The 16,191-nt window shown below is 34.1% G+C and overlaps 2 protein-coding genes across 2 annotated transcripts; one reads left to right on the top strand and one right to left on the bottom strand.

Moving 5' to 3' along the window:
• Positions 1-5,077: 5,077 nt before the first annotated feature.
• On the bottom strand, positions 5,078-5,557 carry LOC132698757 (nucleoredoxin-like protein 2). Its single transcript, XM_060664988.1, has one exon. It carries the CDS (start codon positions 5,542-5,544, stop codon positions 5,107-5,109), a length of 438 nt encoding a protein of 145 aa, XP_060520971.1. The 5' UTR covers positions 5,545-5,557; the 3' UTR covers positions 5,078-5,106.
• Positions 5,558-8,719: 3,162 nt separating this feature from the next.
• Positions 8,720-11,614, top strand: LOC132698408 (uncharacterized). The gene is made up of 2 exons (XM_060664448.1): positions 8,720-8,867; positions 10,665-11,614. Exons 1-2 carry the CDS (start codon positions 8,865-8,867, stop codon positions 11,082-11,084), a joined length of 423 nt encoding a protein of 140 aa, XP_060520431.1. The 5' UTR covers positions 8,720-8,864; the 3' UTR covers positions 11,085-11,614.
• The last annotated feature ends 4,577 nt before the right edge of the window (positions 11,615-16,191 follow it).

The raw sequence follows: 16,191 nt of genomic DNA, 5'->3' as shown, positions 1-16,191 counted from the left end.
AAACAGCCACATTGACGAAAATTCTAACATGAACTGTATGGAAAATTGTGAATAATTCCATTTCAGTGAGGAAAAAAAGAAGCGACGCTGACATTTTCTCGAGTGTAGACAGTGATCAAGATATAATACGGCGTAAAACTTATCAGTTATACGAGGAACAAAGAGTGCCTACATTAGATATCTTAATTAGGAGGCTTGAAAAAGATGAAACCGGTGTTAAATGTGGCAGAACTACCTTATGGAAGTGTATTCAACACATGGGTTTTAGATTTAAAAAAATCTAGAAAAAATTGGGATTTACAGAGAACAACAAAGGCCAATTATTTATTTGGATGAAATCTGGTTGGGCACTTGTGATACCCCGGGAAAGGGTTGGGTTGACTCGACTGATAAATGTAAAACAAACGCGCCATCAAAAAAAGGTTAAGATGGTTGGATTCCAAATGGACTTTCTCTGTCTGCGAAAAATATTAAAGATTCTTCTCCGGATTTCCATGAATATACCACGCTGTTTTATTTGAAAATTGGTTTAAAAACAAACTAGTTCCAAACATTTCTCTTAATAGCGTCATTGTAATGGACAATGCAAGTCATCACAGTAGACAGTTGCTTAAAACCCCTTCCTCATGTGACACAAAAGCAACAATCCAAAACTACGTGTATAATAACGACATTTATTTTCACGAAGATTATACCAAAAAGCAATTAAGTGAGGTTCTACAAAGCTTGAACCTACAAAATAATTATGATAATTATGCAAAAAATCTAGGTCATACAGTTTTAAGGCTTCCTTACCTTACCACTGCATATTTAATCCCATTGTTTTGTTTTGCACCAACTTATAGAAACCGAAGTTTTTAACATCCCTCCACAAAGTTGGGCAAATTCATATAGAAAAAGCAGAACAATCCTATATCCATATTGCAAATAATATAGAATAAATAATGATTAGAACAGGCGATGATAGCGATAGTGATACTGATATATTATGTGAATAATTTAAAGTAATTTAAGTAGATAATAAAAATAATTTGTAATTTTGTTTTAGATTTAAACATAAACATATAAATAAACAAATAAATATTGTTTAGTATCTTTCCTAACAAAACCCCAAATAATTAAATTCTAAGCAAAGTACGGACCTGTTCGGCCATATTTCATTCTTACAGCTTGCCCGGGTCTTTCCTTAATTCGTATTAGTTAGTCACTTTCTTATATCTATGAACAGACTTTAAATAAATAATGGTGGTAATGGACTTGGTTAGCCACATAGCGTTGACTGCGTTGTCGTTAGTATATGTTGTAGGCTCCCACCTTGCCAATATCGAAGTTATAAAGTGCTAAACATGAACATAGTGTTTTGAATAATTTTTTAAATGTGGTATAGATATATTTCTTATTGTCTAGGACATGGAGTTGAGTATCATGTATTCTAGATTTTTCCAATGACAGTCCAATAAATTATAATTAAAGGAACGTCGAAAACGAAACGCAATACCGAATCACACTCACGCGTCCCTCCAATTACTGTTTTCAAGCACCGTTGCCTATAAAAACTTACAATTCCCCTACTAATTAGTAAATTTTGCTAGTTAAAATGCGCAACTAACAAATCATTCCGACACGGTTGAAAGCATCGCTCTGCGTTTTGCACTAATTCATTAATTTATCGATTGATGGTGTCCGACCGACCGTTCTCATTGGATTAGTTAGCAAAACTCGGTGCTTGAAGCCAGACTATTCAATGAGCGTTGCCGTTGCTGCAGTGCCAGTGTGCCCTTCTTGTATTTTGCCGATCAATCGACCGTCTCGAATTATCCTTCGATTGTGTCGCATTCTAAACAACGATACGTGCTAAATTTATTTATGCTTTATTTTTTGTATTTATTGATTTGAGGGAATTTTAACATTGACAGCACGTTGTGAACGATATTTCGGTTAATAACTTATTAGTAATGAAGCGTGATATTTATCAATTAATTAATAACCCAAACCCATTACATCAATACATAAAACAAAAATTAAATATGCCTTACATATATATACGTAAAAGAATAGCAGTGTTTGGTTATAGAAGATACCGAAGAATTGCTAAAAGAATTACTAGAATTTTGTGATTGGGCGGGCTACGTACATTCGATCTTCGATATTGGTTTTTGTTATGTTGGTACACATGTCCCTAACATATGTTCACAGGTTTAACCAGTTTGCAAGTTTACTTTTTTTGTCAGACAGAAGCGTTAGACGTGGAATACAGTGTCTGAAAACAATTGAAATGTTGACAATGGCATATAGCTAAACCATTTTGACTGGTACAGCTGTTTCAATGTGGTCGAGAGGACGCCGTTGGCCAACCTCGCTTTGGATGCCCCAGTCAATAACTGATGAAAGAGTTGAAGAACTGAAACTCCGTGTTTTGTAAATTCCATATTGCAAATACCTTCGATATTTTCTTTGTTATATAGACAGAAGCGTTAGACGTGTTTTATGTGCTTGGCGATTTTCTGTTGTCAGAGAAAATGGAACAAACAATTTGTATAAAGTTTTGTATAAATAATGGAACACAGTGCTGCAAACCACTTGCACGTCAATAACTGATAAAACAGCAATGATGGCAGCAAAATTTGTTCAGGAACTGCTTAATTTTGAACAAAAGGATCGTGATATGCTCAAAAAGGTCATAGCTGGTGACGAATCACGGATATACGGTTATGACGTCGCAACCAAAGTCCAGTCGTCCCTAGTGGAAGAACCCAGAATCGCCAAGACCGAAAAAAGCAAGTTCGATCAAATGTCAAGGTTTTGCTTCTGTTTCGTTCGGTTATCGGGGCGTAGTACATCAAGAGTTCTTACCTCAAGGTCGTACGGTCAATAAACAGTATTAGCTTGAAGTTATGTTCCGTTTGGCAGAAGCAATACCAAGAAAACGCCCGGAATTATGGGAAAACAATTCATGGATTGTGCATCATGATAATTCAGCTGCTCACTCATTTTTGCTTGTGTCTAACTTTTAGGCCAAAGATAAAACCACAATCATGCCTTAGCCACCATATTCAAAACTCAATAAGCCCATGAAAGGAACAACCAACCCATGAGCAATCCAAAAGTTTTGCAAATAGTGCATCGTAGTCCAATTGTGATTTTGGTTGTTAAAATGATAGTTTGTGTATATTATCTTGTTGATTAGCATACTCACAGTTCGCATATATCAATTTCATTGTTTCAAATACGGGCTTTCCAACTTTTTAAAGAATACATCATATTAATTTTTGTCCAAACTCGATGCTCATCTTGTTCTTTTAAGTCTATTGGTAAATAAAAATTTGGTTTTATTTAAATTTAAATTATCTATTTCCTTAATCAGATATTGGTAATTATCGAAACGGGCATTAACATTATTTTTTTCACTTTTGAGTCAATTCGAAATGCACGAGGACTGTACATTGACATGTTATGCCTTGTTTACGTGCAAAGCGTAAGACGTGATAAAAGGCTAGCATTTTTAAAAATAAATCTAAATATATTTTCCCTCCTACGCTAGAATATAAAAAACGTAGATGAATTAGTATTGTTGCTGGCCAAAGTCTATCACATGTCTATATCACCTTTACTTAGGAAGTCGTTATTAGTTTCTCTATATTTGTCTCTTGTAATATGCATAACTCTACACCACATTAACACCAGTTCATTTGAGAGAATAACGCGTAGAACCTTAGAATTTGGGATGCCTCAAAGGCCCTTTGGATTCCGGCTAAAATATTTTTGTAAAGTTGGTAAACAGACTCGTTTAAAAGTTGAGACGGGTCCATGCGAAGAGAAACGCAGGAATAATTCACGATTAAACTTGACAAGGGAACGGAATTGCATTCAGCCGCGGCATTTTAACCACCTAAATGGGGTGGTTACTCTATGAAAATAAAGCTACCGAAGCTTGTTAAAAATAAAGTGGAATAGATACTTTACATTGCAAGAAACTTTGATGTTTCTGCTTGATTAAAACAGCTTCGGTAATATTATATCCGATACACTACAAATTTCATATAATTAATTTCATGGATTTAACAAGCTTTAACAACTATCACCTATCAGTCTTGAAGAATTAATTACCAATAAATTTATTGTTGAGAATTGTTGATTCTGCGTCTTTTGGGAAGTTGTTTCTTGAATATTGTGTTTAATTTATTACATTGGAACATGAAGTGGAGTTAGCAGATTATTTTGATCTTTTTTTTAATTATATAAATAAATGTTTAATATATTATGCTGTATTATAGGGTTGCCAGAAATGATTTGTTAAGGTTGCTTCAGGGTTTCTCCAAGGTTTCTAATTTTTATGAAAGTAGGTTTTAGTTTTAGGATTAGTTTTCAAGTGCTTGGAGATCTTAGTCGCTCTTTTTAAATACATTATATAAACCACCGTATTGAGTGATACTCTATTGCTCTGCAGAACAGAACACTAAAACTGAAATGTTGTTCTTTGATGCAGTCAATTTGCAGGCAACCAATATAAATTTATGGTGCCACGTAACCGCATTCAATTTTTCATTGCAAATTATAGATATGAAGTTTAGAAGATATAAAAATTAACTAGTGCCTAACAAGTTATTTAATAATTAAGAATGAAGAATTTGATGTTACATCGACCATGAATTTGGACGTTTCTTCTTCGTCCTGTTTAATAAGTGTTATTTTGCAAATCTGACGACACGCGGATAGTATTTGTTGAAAATTCCACTATTTGCTGTCGTCAAATATGGGGTTCTATGTTTTAAAGATCTAAGTTGTTAAGTATTTTTCCTTTAAACCTAACATCAGTGGTGGTACAACATTGGTTTCCTACTGAACGTATTAAATTTATTATTTTCATTAAGTTAACCCCTTAACTTAAGGAGTCGAAAAAACGAGAGAAAAATTGAGTGTTCAAATGCCTTTCATTTTTATTAATGCTTAAAAAGAATATGAATAAAAAATACTTTTCTGTTTTATATTCTTTCTCTGGCTTTAATCGTCTTGATTTAAAAATCTGTAAATTTCATTAATGCAGACTCAATTTGATGGCCAGTCATTTATAGTTTCACTTGCATGAATTTCAGTAGCTCACGACATTTATTGTTGAACATATTCGCTCCAAGTTACTATAACATTCACGGCTAGTTGCTCCAGCTCTTCTTTTCCTCTCCTAGTGATTATATCTCCATCTTGGTTGACCACGACCAGAGCAGGCAGACAACTTATGTCGTATTTGTACCTAAGCTCGTCAGCCGTGGCATCTTTGAATGGTATCGCTACCCAAGGTCCCTGTCTACCGAAATCGTACTTGAAGTTTTCTTCCTCACCATCTGAAGATACGTAGATGATTACCATACCCGTATCTCGTTTCTCGTTTTCTTTGTATACTTCTTGCAACTTTTCGATGATTTCCGAATTCTCCACGTAAGAAGCGGTAAAAAAATAAATGATTATTTTCTTGTTTTTGAGAATCTGTTTGACTGGGCGACAAACGCCGTCCTTGTCCAGTAACATCTTGCCTTCTAGCATATCCATTTTTGCGATTACCCTGAATAGAATAAATATACTGTCATTGTCATGAGATTGACCAATGAGGTGTCAATTGATGAAATTTTTTTTATTAGTTTTCATATCAGTTTTTAGCACACATACAGAATCAATTAAAAAGGCTAAGTAAAAAATTTAAATAAAAAAAGTTGTATCACTTTTTCTGAATTTATCAATAAGAACAAATGATCGCCCGAAAGAAGAAAAAAATTATAACTTTAACAAATAGCTAAAGTGTATTATTTAATATTCATTATTTAAACGTTGGGGTCAACTTTACTTTACTTCACGTTAAACTTTCGAGACTTTATTTTTCTTGTAATACGTTATATTCAAGTAAGATATCAAACGAATCCAATTAGGTTATATATAATTTTTGCAGTAGTGCTTCTTTTTTATGTTGATGGTCGGATGAAAAAAGATGCCCAAATTGTCACCAAATTTCTGAGTGAGAAAATTTTCACATTGTGCTGAAGAGGGTTTGCTGAAGTATACGCCGCCATGTAAAGCAAAAATTAAACCGGATGGCAATTTAAATCGAGGCGCGAATTTAAATAATGGTGGGCTTAAGGATATAAAATAATTTCTGAACCAAAGACTTGGGCATTGCGCAAAACGAGTATTACTTTAATGCAGGTGGAAACGTAAAATTCCAGTAGGTTTAATTGTTGGCGGTGACACTCCATTTTAGCACCATATTCCGATAGGATTTTAATTTATCGGAACTTGGGAAATATTGAAATTAAAAACGAGGTGAAATGCAATCTGCGAATGTCGGCATCATTATTTTGCGGAAACCTCGTCCGACCCGCGTGCAATTTTTATTTAAACTTTTAAAACACACGGACGTTTCTAGTTTGTGAACAGTTATCGAAAAATTAACAAACTTCCGTTCATTTTTTCGTTCCCTTGTGCAGATTTTATATTTTTTTGCTAAGTATTGTCCTGCATGATAGGCAATTTGGACGGTGAGTAGTGACTAACATATGGATGTCAAAGGATGTCTCCGCGATGAGGGTCCTGTCACCCCTCGCGGATAAGGAAAGAAGGAAAATTGTCGTCACTATCTATGTCTTAGGTCGGGTCACCAGATTCACCACAACCACAATTCCGGGTTAGGCTATGCGACCAAGATGGGCAGGTGAGCAGCAATAGTTACTTCTTTGACTGCACGAAGTAGTGACTTCTATCCTGTTCGGTGCTAACCAATGCCTACTAGTAACAAGTTATGAACTAGAATTAGTTCCCTTAAGCCGAGCTAAGGCCTACCCTGCAATACTCCAAATATTACTTTTAAACTCTCTAAAATATTATTTAAGCTTTATCGGAGATTCTAACTGATCAGAGTTAGTCTGTGTGGCTCGGGTACAGGCGATTAACCTTATTCTGACTATAGCAGGATTTCTTTGAAAACGACTTTTATGGGCCAAATACTCTTCATATTATTATTAAAGTGCAATGTCAACGAATGACAGATGAAGTTTATTAACGCCCTGCATAATATACTTCTTTTACGACCGTGTGTTTTGAGTTCAATTCTCGAATACATCAAAATGCTAAAATCTATCGAAAACATCCGATTGCTCCCAAACCAGTGGACCACCGAATCATAAAGTAACACTTTAGAGTTGGGCAGAGAAAAAAATTATTATTTGAAGTTGCTTATCGACAAAAAACTGTCCAATGTTACGAAAACTTATTAATAGATTGGTCATGCATGATGAGAGGGGCACTAATGAGAGGGTATTATAGTATTCCCCTTAATTCAGTGCATATGTCAAAGGATATGGAAGAGCAAATGTAAGTGCTGGAGGTTAATAAAGAAAAATGCTCCTATTCAAAAAATTTCAAATTAATCTACATATCTTGCAAGACGTCATCGTTCAAGGCGTATTTTTTCGGGATTATTTAAACTACTTAGGGACACTGGATAAAATTATGGATTATATTTAAATTATTTTTAAAATGTAAAATGTAAAATGTTGTTTTGACAATTTTTCCTGCAAATTTCGCTTAATTTTGACCCCAATTAAAATTTCACAGTCCAATCAAAGAAATAATGAACTTGCCTAATAACGCCCCTTGGCAAATGCTACAGAAATTAATTTGACATTTAACCTAGAAACTTTATATATAACTTTTTAACAAGCCTTTCCTTGTCTGCCCAATAAGGTTGCCACAAGGTTAGGTTCGGATAGATTAGGGTAAACTAGGCTTTAATTTCATCTTTTTTGGTTTCTTCCGATGATGGTTAATTTAAAATAAGTAGAATAGAAAAAGTTGTTCTTCTGAATAATCGATCTTGCAATGTCGCATTAATATAATAATGATAGCAATAATATGACGGCACATGGCCAAACTTTAAAAGCATAGAGTCATATAAAATACAACCTACGTTACGTCCAACTACATATAAATCTGCACGAATCACATTTTATGTAAAAAGTGAAGATATCTGTATTTGCATGAAGGCTCCTCATATAGATAATGCTATATTTAACACAAGTGAGAGAAGAACTAAGCAACCATGACGATATTCAACAAATTTCCTTTGCGTACTTAGGATTCAAGATCCATAGAAGACAGAATGATTGGCGAACCGTTGGATTCATCAACAACCGTCACAGGAAGATTTGTAAATAATATCAATACAACGATCAAAAATCGTATCAATTAATTGCTCATCGAAAAATTTGAACAACGCAGATATGTAGAAATCAAATAGGTTGTCAAATAATTACAAGACATGTTTTACTCACAATTTTAAAGTAAACTCAATTGACATGGTGATATCGTAAACGTATTTGTTATGCGAAATCAATTTCTTATTACGTTTTACATTCGCAATAACATTATTGTTATTGTTATTATCTCCTATCACGAACCCAAACATTGTGTCTTATTCAAACAGGGTGCATAAACGCTACGTTCCTTGTTAACCCATAAAATTTTAAAATATTTCGGCATCTTTTTATGATTTACTAAGAATGTGTTTACATCGTATGAAAGTTTGGTTTTAGTTTGTCGTAAAAATACGACAAATTACCACCATCGAAACTTAATAACAAAATGAAGAAAAGGACACTCTGTAGCCCGAAATTTCTGTACCGGAATATCAGTAACCGAATGCATTTAATTTTCCACTGTTATGTTTTCGTCGAAATCCTTCGAATATTTATCTGCAAATGCATTTTTAAAAGGCCACGCGTATTGGTCAAAAAACCGTATGGACGGAAAATATTATTCGGCTCTGTTGTGCGAAATTAAGGAGGAATAAGTGAATAATAGGATTGACAAAAGCAATCAGAATGGTGAGTGAGATTCTATAAAATAATTACTCTTATTTAGTAAAATTTAGCCACGTTAGTTAGCAAATTATTATCCTCTATTTTCAAATTTCGTCAATAATGGCACTTCCAGACTTCATTATGCCCATTCATCACTATTAGCATCTTATTGACTATAAGGGATACGAACTATTGGTGTTCAGTCCAGAGCCGTTTTGAAATTTATAAAATTCAAGCGATATTTTTAAATAAATGATAAATGTCAGTATAAGTTCCGACGCTTAATTTATTCAATTGGTTTTTTGGAGGCATCGCGGGCTTTTTTATTTACAGTTTGCTAGTGAATTGTTAGTAAAAATTAAATTTAATAATTTAAATTTCCTTAATCGGACCCTGATAAGTAACTAAAATCCAGAAAAAGGTTTGCTCTGAATTTAAAAAAAAAGTGAGTTGCCAAGGGACAAAACAAAAACTAATTTTTTTAAACACGAGCATCATTTTTCTTTAAATTTTAAATTCAATTTATTTTTAATATTTGTTTTATTCCATTAAACTAATATTATAACGGAGGACTAATTAATCTCAAGAATTAGAGAACAGAAGCAGAGCCCCACTCTTTCACTGATTTTGTGCTTCTTTAGTTACTAATATAAAATAGTAAATTTTTTAACAGGATTCATTTCTAACCTTTTTTTCCTGAAATGTGAAAGTTGACCTTACTTGTTGATGTTGGTGGCTGAGAACAGATATTTTAGTAGTTTTTTTATTTGTTTGGTTGTTTGTTAACATATTTATTTGGAAATGAATGAACACTTTAAGAATAATAGGCTAGTGAGCACTGAACGCGATGGTCACTTGTTGGGATATCGAAAACAGTTTCCAAATACGTCATCTTTGAAATTATAGAACTGTAGATTTTAAATATATAGTAATATGTATTTCTATATCTCAAAACGCATTTATTCCTTTCTTTTCTAATTTTTGTAGATATTAGATTAGATATTAATAACAGTATTTCTTTATAAAATTAATAAATAAATACTTGTTGATATAAAGATATTAATAATCAAGATAATAATAAACTTCTTAACTGTTGGTTTCCTTTTCTGTATTCATATAATTCGTAACACTGAGAAAAAAGTTGAATTCGAACTAAAATGTGAACTTAACGAAAACCAACAAGGAGTGATTTGACAATGACGTTTCTAAACAAAAATTATTATTCAGTGTCGTGAAACGTAACACTTTTAATTTATTTTTTTAATCAATAACTCTCCATCCGACAAGAACTTTAAATAAGAATAATAATAATACAAATCACGAACGGTGGTGGAGAACAGTGCACTTAAAAATCTACAGAATGCATTTACCAAACTTCACAAGATATCTCGTTTCCTAGATATTATAAATACATTTCTCCAAAACCATATATACCACTCACTCTCAGGCTTTTTCTAAAAATAGGGTCAGAAATTCGGCATTGACAAACCATTAAGCAACATGACATCATTATAGGCTTCCCACTGAAAATCAATTACATTAAGTTGGCAGGAAAAAGAAAATCCTGACCTGCCACATGATAACCAGCTTAATAATTTTTAGTTAGCATTGGATTTTGTTTATTTCCTTTTCAACTTTCAACCATTATTTTTTTTGTTGACTACGCTTGCTTTGTGACATATTTGCGTGAATGGTCTTAGAAAAAGTTTTATATGCACCGCGCTGGTGCAAAATTGGATTCTAAAGTGGCTTTTCTCGAATTTGTTACATAATATACTAATTATCGTGAACTAAACTACTTCAAAACTGTATACGTTCTAGGACTTTCGCAATAAGTTGATCGTAGTGGTGTTGGGAATAACTTGGGGTCTGGGACAAGTAGACTCATCTTTAACGATTTTCGGACGAAACGCGAACAACCCCGTCAACGCGAACGTGTTGAACAACAACGACGCTACATTTCCCTCATCATCCTGCTGCATAGTGCCGACATGCAAAAGCTCCGACAAGTGCTACCAAACTCTGAGCTGCGGATACTTGTGCAGTTCCGGAAAATACCCGCCGGCCGAATATAGCAGGACGCCCGGCTACAGACTCAAAGAAACATACTCCAAATATGACTGTAGGTTTGGCGATTGCAGGTTCTACGAATTTACATGTTCGCACTGTCCAGATCCGTTAAAAGAGAGATTCAGTATCTATTTGATTAGAGATGATTGTCGGGAATGTTATTTTATATAATCAATATATAAATTTTTGGATTTTTGTTTTTTTACAGAGAATATCTACCGAATAGTAGTCGCATTTGCGAAAATAGATAATAAAGTGCGACTTAAATTTTATTATAACCCCTTTATCTTAACTTTCACCTTATTAATGGGAGCCATTCCATTTAAATAATTTTAACATTTCTGGTTAAACCTACACTGTGAGTGTGAAATGTAGGGCAATTAAGAAAAAAGTAATGAATATACTGTTTGTCATGCTTAAAATAAGCAACCTTAAAAGAAACAGATTTAAAAAAAAACTCCATAACATAACCAAAAGGTTTTTTTTTCCTATCTAAAGTTTTTCGCAGCTTTCCATCAATTATGTGACAAAAATATTGGGAAAATTGTTTATTGTAGTGCCCGTGGCTATGAAATATTCTTTGTTGAGATTAGCTTTTAATGACAATTTCGCAGTGATGTGCGTTAAAAAATTGTTACATGTTTATTATTGAAATCAACAATGTTCCAAAATTGTTTGATGATTGAAATAAATTGTTTGTGTTCAGCTAGAAGTTGATGTAATTAACATTATAGCCGAAACTCCCAATGCATTATAAAATCATTAGCAGGAGGGAGCCTACTAGTGGTTTATCATTTTATCATGCGAAATTCAGGTGCTCCCGATATTCTTCGATAAAAGGAACAGTATTATTAGTTGCTTCCAGAGGCGTAGATCAACGTTTTTGCTCCGTATAGATTGTTCCGTGTTTAATAAAATAACATCATAATTTACTTCGAGTGAGTGCAGCAACTCTAAAAGCTGGAAAACTAAAAATCGAGCTTAACGACCTAAAGATACATGTCTCAAATTGTTTGGTTAGCTTTGGATCGTGATTCTGAACTTAGTTGCTTGCTTGCTTGCTAACCAAAACTACAGCGAAAAGACTTTGCTGCCAACAAAGTTTCATCGACATTTAATTCAAAGATAAACCAGATCTGACATAGTTAGGTGGTATCAACCAATGCAACCCTGTTTTACATTAAAGAAAGAGGAACTTTAAAGCAGAAGCCAATAACCAAATGAAATCGTACCAACTATCTAGAGGGAAAACATTTCTTAGCTCGTTAACAGTAATCATCTCAGGTTTTAACATAGTAAAATATAATCTTTTTTTGATTTGGTGGCAGAACATTAAACAGAATATAAACCTGATTTGTTATTAAGTTCTGCATTATATTTATCACTATTCGTTATACTTACACACAAAGTGTGACAATTATTGAATCAACTTCCAGAGATCCGGTTGGTCAACAGAATCAATCCTATTGTCTGTGATAAATTCAAGAACTTTAAGATAATAAAAAAAAAAAATTAAAGAACAACCACAAAGCACCTAATCAATACAGAAACAACTTTTCGTGTTAATTACTAAGAGAAAGTTTTAAAATTCTCTTCATCATAACTTATGACATTGTAATTTTTTAAAACGTTTGGAATCTGAAAAATCACTTTGGCGCGATATATTATTAACGGTGCGTGCGTTTTGTGCAGGTGCGCCTATGGGAGTATCTCCGCTAACTTTACTAAACCCGATGATGCAAGATTAAAATCCAGGAAACCATTAGGCAAATGACGTGATGTATCTGGTGATTACTTCCACTCCCAGGGTGGTGCAGCGACCTTTTGCGATATTTTCAATCTGCCATGGATCCTTATACGCGAACAGTGCTTGCCGTAGTCACAAATCTATCCCTATTGGACGTAATTTTTAAATAAGCCGAGTTGCACGTTTTTTTCATTCGCTTCGCCTTATATCTTTATCGTCCACAAAAAGTCATAGTTGAGCTATCGGCCACAAATTATTGTTACTCCGACAGGTCACGATAGACTTGCGTTCGCCAGGCGGGGCGGAAATTATTACCGAATTCCTGTTTCTTTTTAACAAAAATGTTACTGATAAGTTACAAATAATCCAAATTGTTCGCTCTTTCGGAAACGAAACATACGAGGTTAGCGCCTAAATTTCCCGGCCTGACATAGATGCAGCTCCAGTATCACGCTAAAAATTTGACTTCTTTTAAATAAATATATCTTAGTAGGCTGCGAAAAAAAAATTGAAGTCTTGTGTCCAAAAAAATGTCGCAAATAACACAAATTGAGTATAGAGCAGTCATAAAGTTTTTGACAAAAGAAGGGTTAGCACCTAAAATTATTAAAGAAAGGCTGGATGGTGTGTACGGCCAAAGTTCTCCTTCGTGTTCTGTAGTGAAAGGGTGGGCAAAACATTTTAGAATGGGGCAGGAGTCCCTTGAAGATGATTCAAGAACTGGTAGACCAGTGGAGGTCATAACGGAAGATATTTTTGCTTGAAGGTGGTAGACACTGATTCAGTAGAAATACTAAAAGGATGTCGAACTTCCATTGTCTTTATTTTTAACTTACACAATGTTTCACTGCCCGTTATCAAGTGTAAACTTTATTTTACACTTTTGTGTACTCTTGATAATGGCCGTGATACAACTGTCCGAAACGTTGTTTTAGTATATCAACGGAAGATATTGTTGCGATTGTGGAAGAGGTAGTATTGAGTGATCGACGTTTAAAGGTCAATGAAATTTCAGAAATTACTGAGCTTTCTGATACAAGTGTTCGTCGAATCCTGCATTATCATTTAGGTATGCATAAGGTTAGTGCAAGATGGGTTCCTAAAAACCTTTCGGATATTCAAAAACAACGCCGTGTCGAGTGTGCACGGTCATTCTTGGAACTCTATGGGTCGGAACCGAAGCCTGTGATAGAAACTATTGTATCGAAAAAAGAATCAATGGAGTGGCGTACTAAGGGTGAAGAAAATTCAGAGTCTGTCAGTCAACAAAAAAGGTGATGGCCACGATCTTTTAAATTTTAAAGGAACTAATACCACTGTCAATGGTAAATATTACGCATTTATTACATAAATTGCGAGACTGCATACGTGTAAAACGTCGAGGAAACCTGACCAGAAGTCAATTTTAGTCCTTAATGTTCTTAAACTTTGTTATAACAACAACAAATTTGCAAATAAATTAACCTGTAGGTTATACATACTTAACAATCTTCCTGAACCATGGATGAGAGTGGTTTCATGTACAATAATATACCTTTTCAGTATATGACATTAAAATTAAATCAGTTTAGAAACGAGATCCATGATTTCATGGACTATAACTTTAAGAAAATAATCTTTTCACACCTTGGGTTTACTAATTAGTCTAATTAGATGATCTTTATAAGTTGCCTCCACTCACTTTTTTTTTTCATCAAGTTGTTAGTATAATTTCTGGTTAATGTTGTACCAATGTACTTGACTTGAACTTGTATGATAAATCTTGGGATTAGGACGTCTAATCAGAAGATTCTCGGGCGACGTATAACTTTAATGTTTGCTCTATTACTTCCCAATTAAGCAACTCTTTGAGGCCAGTAATTTTATATAGAGAAGAATATATACTCTTTAAATCAATCAATAAATAATTTGAAATTTTTCTGCGATATCTTCGATTGAAAAGTTTACTTAATCGAGTCAGTTACTTCCATATATAAAAGAATCTTTCATCTTTGGGCAGACTAGGAAATAGAAGTTAAGTATCTATGTTGCCGTCGACAACCCTCCCGATATGAAGATGCCTTCTTAGGTATCATTCTCCTATCCGGGTCCCCAGCAGCAGTCGTAGTAGTATGCGACTGACTAGACTAAGATATTTGGCCTTAAGAGCTTCAGAATTGGGACTCTTGGCACCAGCACATTTCCAGAGTGCCTACAAAACTGTTAGTAATTTAGATCGCTCTGAACCAACACGCCTCGTTTTGCTAAAGTTTCTCTCCCGAGCGCCTTTTTGAGTAGCCAAGTGGTTGGATATTCGTTCAACTATCGCTGCTTATATGTGTTGACCCGAGTACCCTCTGTTGAGGTTCTTAGGAGCACGTCTCACCGTTCGAAAAGTACAAGGATAGATATTAAGGCACGGATATTCTCTCTTGGAATGTTCCTTATCCTGTAGTTGAGAGTTGTTTTACGAAATTTTAAAGAAGTCGGATTTGAAAGCAAAGTGGATGTTTTTCGCTTCTCTTTTGCTTTTATACGGAGTAAATATTCTTTGACAGTGAAGTTTTACAGAGTGGTAATGCCGGGCCAATAAATATATAGGATCAATAAAATTATGGTGAACAGAAGATCCACACACCGATACTATTCTATCCGTCAATTTGTTCCAATTTGATTGTCGGCGCTTACATTTAAAGTATACGTATTATACACAGGTTCCGAACGATTTCCGCCTTTTATCCATTGCCCAGTCACGTATATGTATAGACGTTCATATTTTAGATCTGTGTGTTCGGCTGAAAATTGCCACTAAATAATGCACGCCTAATTATTCTGCCAACACAGGAACGCTAACAATAGACCGGCAAAAAAAGGCCTACACCGTTTTATAAACTATTAATTGAGCTTAGTACAATTTGATAAGTCGAACCCAGTAACTAAATGTTTTATTTATCAGTTGCTCACCAATACAATCTAGAAATAGTAACAAATTATGCACGTTCCCCTTTAATCCCCTTGGTGTTTATAACTAATCGTATATGTTGGAAAGAAATCTTCGTAAAATACAAAATATACAATGATAATAAAGGGTCGGTCTATAATTTAAAAACATTTACACAAATGCTAACAATGTTGAGCTATGCGAGAGTAGTGGCAATATTGGAATAGATTTTATTACGGATTCGAACACGATAGCACCTTACCTAACTAGTTTCTAACTAAGTTTCTTATTTAAGTCGTGAATGACAACGCCCTTAGTATGAAATTGTAGAATGTATCTTTTAGTATTTCTACCTGTCTAGCATTTGTAGGTACACCAAATAGTACGGAGAACCGGTTTTTAATTTTTTTTTTGGGATTAACTTGTAGGTGTCTCAACTTGATTTGGCCTCCAGCCTAGTAATTATTATAAATGTTCATTTAGACCGAATAGAAAGTGGAGCAAAATTATAGAAAGTCCGCGTCTCCTTTACCAATATTCCATTCCAAGTTTTATGCAGCAACATTAACTTTTTACATGAAGCAATTTATACCGATTGTTCTAACTCCAAA

The sequence above is a fragment of the Cylas formicarius genome, unplaced genomic scaffold (genome assembly GCF_029955315.1).
Source record: "Cylas formicarius isolate icCylForm1 unplaced genomic scaffold, icCylForm1.1 PGA_scaffold_2__14_contigs__length_35257938, whole genome shotgun sequence".
Taxonomy (NCBI): domain Eukaryota; kingdom Metazoa; phylum Arthropoda; class Insecta; order Coleoptera; family Brentidae; genus Cylas; species Cylas formicarius.
This window is presented reverse-complemented; position numbering and strand designations above follow the sequence as displayed.